The 8,486-nt window shown below is 55.5% G+C and overlaps 1 protein-coding gene across 2 annotated transcripts; it reads left to right on the top strand.

Moving 5' to 3' along the window:
• Positions 1-760: 760 nt before the first annotated feature.
• On the top strand, positions 761-6,361 carry GJB3 (gap junction protein beta 3). 2 transcript variants are annotated; one of them, XM_086378212.1, is made up of 2 exons: positions 761-1,148; positions 4,779-6,361. In XM_086378212.1, the coding sequence occupies exon 2, from the start codon at positions 4,813-4,815 to the stop codon at positions 5,623-5,625; it is 813 nt and encodes a 270-aa protein (XP_086234338.1). In that variant the 5' UTR covers positions 761-1,148; positions 4,779-4,812; the 3' UTR covers positions 5,626-6,361. The 2 variants fall into 2 exon arrangements, with proteins under 2 accessions (XP_086234338.1, XP_086234327.1); XM_086378201.1 differs by lacking the exon at positions 761-1,148 and adding an exon at positions 1,708-1,825.
• The last annotated feature ends 2,125 nt before the right edge of the window (positions 6,362-8,486 follow it).

Consider the following 8,486-nt stretch of genomic DNA (forward strand, 5'->3'; position numbering starts at 1 on the left):
ATGGTGTGATCGATCTTCCCAAGTGTGGGGGTACTTTGGAGAGTAAGAGGGCATGCTGTTACTTATACCAGGGCCACAGGCCTAAGCCAGTACAGTCTTGGGGAAAAGCCATAAATAATCACCCTCCTGCTAGCAACATCATCTCAGACAGGGAGTCCTTGGGCCCTTTGGTGACTAAGATCCAGACTCCTGAGGAGGCCGGAAACCCTGGAGGTTCCCCGACAAGGCTGAGGCCCAGGGACTCCCATAGGTTCCTAGTCATGACACATCAGTCAAGAAGACAAAGCGGCCTTGTCGTCAGAGCCCAGCCCATCTCAGCCCAGTCCAACCCGCAGGCCCCGCCCGCTCCTCAGGGGGTCTAAAGTACAGGCGAGGCGCCCTCACCTCCCGCTTAACCACCCCCCCCCACCCCATCCCCCCCTCCCCCCGCACACACAAACAGGATCTGCCCCTTGCAATAACTCCAGGTTACAACCTCCTCCCATCCCACCCTCACCCCTGGACAGAGGATCCACCCCGCTCCATCTCCTTTCCACAGCAGAGTGCCTCTTCCTGCTGCGGGCACAGGTGTCCTGCCCACCCCCACCCTGGTTCTCCAGTGCCCCTGCCCCCACTCCAGGACGCGGAGCCTGAGCCACGCGCGTGTGCGGGGAGAGCAGCCGCCCACGCAGGGTCGAGGCCAAGGACCAGGCGGGGACAGTGACCCGCAGGGCGCGGACGCAGTCGCCGTGGTAACACACGTGGGCGAGTCCCGATTGCAGTCTGCCCGGGGACCACTTGGCACTTAACAGTGTAGAGCGCTTCACGCCCCGAATCTTATTGGAGCCTTTGCCACACAGCCCTGCCCAGGTCCACCGATGCCCCGGTTTCGCACACGAAGAAGAAACCGAGGCTCAGAATAGCGAGCGTCAAGCCCCGACGAAGGTCGCCGGAGGAGCCAGGCAGCGCGTTGGGACGAGAACCCGACCCTCGCCGCGGGCGGCTCGCGAGCTCCTCCCCCGACTCGCCCTCCCCCAAGCCGCCCCCGGCTGTGCCTGCCGCCACGCGCCTCCCCGCGACTGCAGAGACGCGGCTCCCTCCCTGCCCACCAGTGCTTCGGCTCTTGAGGACGCGGGGACCTGGCTCCCCCGCTGGCCGCGCCACTGCGGGTAAGCTTCGGGATGCCTCCCCACCCTGCGACCACGCGCGCTGAGCGCCCCCGGGTGACCCTGGGCGGGGCTGGGGCTTGCTTCTGCCTTCCGGCCAGGCTGAGCCTGGGAGGTGAGAGCATGGGAAGAGATGGAGGGACCTCCCCCACCCCACTCCCCAGCTGCCTTCTCACCCCCTCGGTTCTGGGCGGGGTGGGGGCTCCAGCTGCTGAAGGTTCCTGGACAACCCCCTCCCATGTCGCACAAACTTAATGGAACGGATGGGAACTGGGGGTGGCGGGTGGGGAGAGAGGGGTTCGGCCCCGGGGAGTGGGGCCGACCGGTGGGCACTGTGGAGTGGGCAATGAAAGCTGGGTTCGGCTGGGTGCCAGGGCATGGGCAAAGCGGATCGCAGGGAGCTGCTGTTGGGGACGGCGGTGGGGACCGGAACCGGCTCCACCAGTCCCCAGCCTCGGCTTGGAGGGAAATTCTTTGCCTGTGAGTCGCGTTCCTAGGGCGTGTCAGGCAGGACTGGGCAGACAGGACTGGAGGATGGAAGGTGTTGGCCAAGGAGGGACAGCCCCCAAGTGGGCTGGCCTGGGATGGCTCAGGTGGAAACACCTGTCAGGACCCCGCTCCTCCCCGGGCTAGCAGAAGGAGTTCCAACCTCCACTGCAGTCTTCTTGAACTCCCACCAGGTGAGTGGAAGGCTGCGGAGGGAATGGTCTTTTATGATCCTTACAACAGCTCAAGAAAGTAGGAATTATTTTCACCCTTTGGAGATAAGGCAAGAAAGTCAAAGAGATTATCTGGGAAGTCACCCAAGGAGAAGGGGTAGAGCTGAGGTTTGAATCCAGATGTGGCTCCAGGCTCCATATACATCCCACTGCCCCTACCCAAAGGTCTCGGAAGGAATTGGGGGGGGGGGTGGGGGGAATGACACTTTTATATGCTACTGCCAGTGCATATACAATAATTGCCCTTGTGAAACAGAAATTTATGAAAATTCGGAGAGGTAGAGGATTAAACAAATACTTCCTAATTCCCTGGGTCGGGAAGATCCCCTGGAGAAGGAAATGGCACCCCACTCCAGTATTCTTGCCTGGAAAATCCCACGGTTGGAGGAGCCTGATAGGTTACAGTCCATGCGGTCACAAAGAGTCGGACACAACTAAGCGACTTCACTTTTTCACTTTAATTCCTAATGGTAATTAAATTCTAGGAAGAAAATAAAGGGGACAGGAGAAGAATGACTGGAAGGGCAGGGCCTCCAGGTATCTAGGGAAACCTCTAATTAGAAGATGTTTTAGCAGATGTTTTAGTGATGACAAGGGTCCAGTCATGCAAGGTTCTGGAGGAAGAGCACTCCAGGCAACAGGAATAATTACAAAGTCCCAGAGGCACTCATTAGCGTGTAGGAGAGTAGGGTGAGGATGTAGAATCCGGAGTTTTATTCTAAGTGTAAAGAGAAGCTAGTAGAAAGTTGTTGTTGTTACTGTTTTTTTGCTTTGCTGGGTCTTTGTTGCTGAGCAGGCTTTTCCTTAACTGTGGCAAGCCAGGGGCTACTCTTGTTGCAGTGCGCAGTCTTCTCATTGTCGTGGCTTCTCTTGTTGCAGAGCACAGGCTCTAAGACCCTCAGGCTTCAATAGTTGTGGCTCTAGGGCTCAGTAGTTGCATTTCCCAGGCTCCAGAGCACAAGCTCAATAGTTGTGGCACATGGGCCTAGTTGCTCCGTGGCATGTGGGATCTTCCTGGACCAGGGATCAAACCCATGTCCCCTGCATTGGCAGGTGGCTTCTTTACCACTGAGCCACCAGGGAAGCCCTAGTAGAAAGTTTTAAATGAGGGAGTGACATGACTCAACTTAATGAACTCGGGGGGCATAGGAGCAGACACTTAGGCCAGCCAAGTGAGTGAAAGTGCCTCAGTCATGTCTGAGCCTCAGTCATGTCTGACTCTTTGCAACCCCGTGGACTATACAGTCCATGAAATTTTCTAGGCCAGAACACTGGAGTGGGTAGCCTTTCCCTTCTCCAGGGGATCTTCCCAACCCAAGGATCGAACCCAGGTCTCCCACAGTGCAGGCGGATTCTTTACCAGTCGAGCCACAAGGGAAGCCCAAGAAGCCTTCTAGGCCAGCCAAGAGGCTACGGCAATAATACTAGCCAGGGTGATGGTGGCTGGGAGCAGGGTGGTGGCAGTGGAGGGGTGAGAAGCAGCGATACAGGGATGGTCCTGCAGTCCTTGTGCATGCTCAGTCACACAGCAGGTCCAGGAGCTCACAGGCCCGCATGGACACATGAAGAGGCGTATGCTCCTATACCCTCTAGGCAGATACTAGGTGCACTCAGGCAGACCCACCCATCCACACCCTGTGAGTCACTCCAGGACTGGGAGGAAAATGTGTGATCCAGGGACCTTAGCAAAGTATGGCTCCCCACCACAAAGCCTTGGCATCCCACATGGCTGGGGTGGCTGGGGTCCCTCAGGCTCCAGCACAGCCTGCAACGGGTGTCCCTAGATTTTCCCTGGAACTGATGTCCCCAGGAACCAGACCATCACCCTCTCCATGCACCCCCTCAGCATGAATTGGTCTCCCAACTTCACCACCCTCACTGGCTGTGAGACCTTGGGGAGGTTGATTTTCCCTCTCTGAGCCCCAGTTTCCTCTCCAAAGAATGGGGTTCATGACCCCAGTTTCACAGGATGGTAGTGTGGCATCAACGAGGTCAGTTCTGAGAACCTGGTCTGGGGCAGACATCCATCGGAAAAGGAGAGAGAAGGTGGTAGAGAGCCCAGCTCTGAATTCAGTTCTAGTTTTAAATGAGTGACCTGACCATTCTATATTTCACATCACAATGAGTAGCCAGCATTTACTGAGCACTTACTGTGTACTGAGTGCTTTGCAATCATTTTCTCATTTGATTATCAATTTCTTTATCTGTCAATGAGAAGCATAATAGTGCCTACCTCACAGGGTCGTTATAAGGATTGAATGAGTTCCCTGGTGGCTCAGACGGTAAAGCGTCTGCCTGCAATGCCGGAGACCTGGATTCGATCCCTAGGTCAGGAAGATCCCCTGGAGAAGGATATGGCAACCCACTCCAGTACTCTTGCCTGGAAAATTCCATGGACTGAGGAGCCTGGTGGGCTACAGTCCATGAGGTTGCAAAGAGTCGGACACAACTGAGCAGCTTCACTTTCACACATAAAGTGTTTAGCTTCTGGCCTGGCCTCATAGTAAATGTTCAATAAGTAATAATTATTGTTATCAGCAAGTGTGCATTCCCTTCCTGCCAGCATACTGGCTCTGTTACTTTGGGCAGGTTACTTTACCTGTCTGTGCCTGTTTCCTCCCTGTAGCTTAGTAAGAATAGTCCTGATGTCTTAGAGTCGTTGGGATGAGCAAACGAATCCATGCACATAAAGAACTGAGAATGGCATCTGGCACTCAGTAAAAGCCCTGTGTGCGTGGCTAAGTCACTTCAGCCGTGTCCAACTCTGCGACCCTTTAGACGGTAGCCTGCCAGGCTCCTCTGTCCATGGGGATTCTCCGGGCAAGAATACCGGAGTGGCTTGCCATGCGCACCCCTCCAGGGAGAAGTTCTCTAGGGCCTATTGGTTCACATAGGGGTTTTCCTATTCTGTCAGGAGGGCACGGCCCCGGCGCCCCGCCCCAGGCACCATGGACTGGAAGACGCTCCAGGCTCTGCTGAGCGGAGTCAACAAGTACTCCACAGCCTTCGGGCGCATCTGGCTGTCCGTGGTGTTCGTCTTCCGCGTGCTGGTCTACGTGGTGGCCGCGGAGCGCGTGTGGGGGGACGAGCAGAAGGACTTTGACTGCAACACCAAGCAGCCGGGCTGCACCAACGTCTGCTACGACGAGTTCTTCCCCATCTCCAACATCCGCCTCTGGGCCCTGCAGCTCATCTTCGTCACGTGCCCGTCGCTGCTGGTCATCCTGCACGTGGCCTACCGCGAGGAGCGCGAGCGGCGGCACCGGCAGAAGCACGGCGACCAGTGCACCAAGCTCTACGACGACACGGGCAAGAAGCACGGCGGCCTCTGGTGGACCTACCTGCTGAGCCTCGTCTTCAAGCTCCTCATCGAATTCCTCTTCCTCTACTTGCTGCACACGCTCTGGTATGGCTTCGGCATGCCCCGCCTGGTGCAGTGCGCCAACGTGGCGCCCTGCCCCAACACCGTGGACTGCTACATCGCCCGGCCTACTGAGAAGAAGCTCTTCACCTACTTCATGGTGGGCGCCTCCGCCGTCTGCATCGTGCTCACCTTCTGCGAGATCTGCTACCTCATCTTCCACAGGGTCGTGCGAAGCCTTCACAGGAAGAGGCAGCCCGGGGGCCGCGGCCACGCCCCCTCCGCCAGCCGGGCCTCCACCTGCCGCTGCCACCACAAGCTGCTGGAGGCTGGGGACCTGAGCCCGGACTCCCACGACAACAAGCTGTGTGCTTCGGCTCCCACCATGACCCCCATCTGACCACGGGGCTGGGGGGTCATCCTGGGGCTGCCCGTGGGGACAGAAGCAGGGTCGTATGGTGCCGGTGGAGGGGCCCTACGGGTACTGGATGCCCCCACTCTGAATTCACTACACTATGCAATTTCATTTTTAGCAGGTTTTTCCCTTTCGAACGCTGGGCACTGTGCTGTCTATCTGGTATAGGTGACACCACAGGCCCAGTGGCAGCCCTCCTGGGACTTGAAACAAGCCAGTTAACTGCTGCCTACCAGGTGACACTTGGCAGGGCTTCCCCTAACCCAGGAAGGAGTGATCAGGAGAGGCTTCCTCGAGGGAGGAATGTTTAAGGGAGGTAAGATGAGCTTCTCAGCAGGGGAAAGCAAGTGCAGATGCCCAGAGGCCATAAAAAAAAAATGCTTGCCTTGGGTTGAATGCACCCGGCCAAAGGGCATCTTCCTTCTGGAGTGGCACCCAGATTCCTGGGGAGGAAAGGAAGTGTCCACCCAGCAGTGGAGGCCTGGAGAGCCTGGGAAGAGAAGGAGGCTCTGGCGACACCCAGAGAGCCTCTGGGTCACCACTGCCCTCCAGGAAGCCCCCACGCCCGTGGTCATTTCTCCAGCCTCGGGCAGCTTTGCTCCCATTTTCCTTCCACACTGTGCTCAGTCTGGTGCCAGCCTTTCAGGGACTTGAGATGGATGTACTGATAGGAACATCCCCAAGGCATTTTCCTTGAAATCAATAAAGGCTGTGTTTTATACGGGTCGGCTCTCCTCTTTTCTCCCATGCTCCCACCCACTTCCCTGGTGGCTCAGACAGTAAAGAATCTGCCTGCAATGCGGGAGACCAGGGTTTGGTTGGGAAGACCTGGGTCGGGAAGATACCCTGGAAGAAGGAAATGGCAACCCACTCCAGTATTCTTGCCTGGAAAATTCCATGGACGGGTTGCAAAGAGTCAGACACGACTGAGCAACTAACACTTTACCAGATAATATCTCCAGCCCAAATCTTCCACCAAATGCCACCAAGCAGCTCTATTTGCATGACCCCAGACACATTCTTTGCCCCTTGAACCATTGGGGAAGCAATACAACTATAACATGAATTTACACACATTTGGAATGTATTCAAGTATTTTCTAAAATATTTTCATTTTTAATTTTTCACAACAAATTGTTTAAAAACTTTGTTTTTAATTTTTCATCTTAATTATATCCTTTTAGATGTACCTTTGGTGGGCTGCAGTCCATGGGGTCGCTAGGAGTCGGACACGACTGAGCGACTTCACTTTCACTTTTCACTTTCATGCATTGGAGAAGGAAATGGCAACCCACTCCAGTGTTCTTGCCTGGAGAATCCCAGGGACGGGGAAGCCTGGTGGGCTGCTGTCTATGGGGTCGTACAGAGTTGGACACGACTGAAGCGACTTAGCAGCAGTAGCAGCAGACACAGAAAGCTCAGCTCACCCTAAACCCAACCCACCCACAAGACCCTAGGGCCAGAGAAGGTAGCCCTCAGAAGAGGACAGAGCTCCAGGCTGGGGCTGGGTGCTATCCGGAATGGAACCTACAGATACATATGCTGCGATTGCATATGTTGTCACAAGAGGGCGCTGTGCTCCCTCTACAACAGGACCGCTACTTTACAACCACACTCCGCCCTGAGCACACACAATCACAGCCCTCTGGTTGTAAAGACAAACCACACCACCCTCCTCCTTTGTAACCTGATCATTGCCATCCACATCCGTTGCCTCACCCTATGTACACAAAATCCCTGTTGCTCATACTTTTCACTCCTGTGTGCTCTCTACAGGCTTCTCCAACAGCATGCAGCCCAGCCTCACCCAAGTACTGTCCAGCTCCTTCCTTTGCCCTGAGCATTTTCTCCATCCCAGGCTCCCCGGCAGACACAAGGACTGTGCAGGGGAGTAGGATCTGAGCCCAAGGAGCTCAGAGTCTGGGGGAGACAGATGCACCCGTGCCCTGCACTAACCAAGCCCAGGTGGTTCCCAGCCCCGCTCCCAACACCATGTGCTGACCCGAAATTTAGGGAACACCCAACACCCAAGCCAGGTCAGGATGGAAAGCAAAAGGGGGTGCAAGGTTGTACTAACCCAGAGGAACATTTAGTAACTATCAAAGCCAAGGCCAGGAGCCAGAAATCCAGGAGGCACTGAGCCAAGAGCTAATGCAGGGAAAGGGACCGGTCATTGCGTCGACAGAACAGGCTGGGGTTCACCTTTGCTCTCCTGTGTGGCCATGACCCGGGTGGATAAGCCAGCCAAGTTTAAAGGGCCCAAGGCTGGGCTGACACCCACCTCCCAGGTTGAATCACAGCTTAAGCACTTCAGGACCACAGCTTCACAACACTGCACCTTGAGCAGGCTTTCAGAACCTTAGTCTTGTCATCAATACAATGGGAATTGTATCAGTCAGGGTCTCAAAGACATAAGATGGCACATTCAAACCAAGGAACTGCAAAGAGTTTTCCTTGAGGGACTGTTTTTGAAGGTATGGGCCGTGTGTGTGTGTGTGTGTGTGTGTGTGTGTGTGTGTGTTAGTTGCTCAGTTGTATCTGACTCTTTGTGATCCTATGGACTATAACCTGCCAGGTACCTCTGTCCATGGGATTCTCCAGGCAAGAATACCGGAGTGGGTTGCCATGCCCTCCTCCAGGGGATCTTCCCAACCCAGGGATCGAACCCACGTCTCCTGTGTCTCTGCATTGGCAGGCGGATTCTTTGCCACTAGCGCCACCTGGGAAGCCCCAAAGGTATGGACATGATTAAGGAAACCCGCAAAGGGTGCTCTGGGGCTAGTACCAGGGTAGCAATGGAGGGGGTTGCTACACAGGAGCTGCAAGGATGCATCGAAGTACGGCAA

The sequence above is a fragment of the Bos grunniens genome, chromosome 3, assembly GCF_055505025.1.
Source record: "Bos grunniens cultivar Pamir isolate PY7600 chromosome 3, Bosgru_T2T1.0, whole genome shotgun sequence".
Lineage (NCBI taxonomy): Eukaryota > Metazoa > Chordata > Mammalia > Artiodactyla > Bovidae > Bos > Bos grunniens.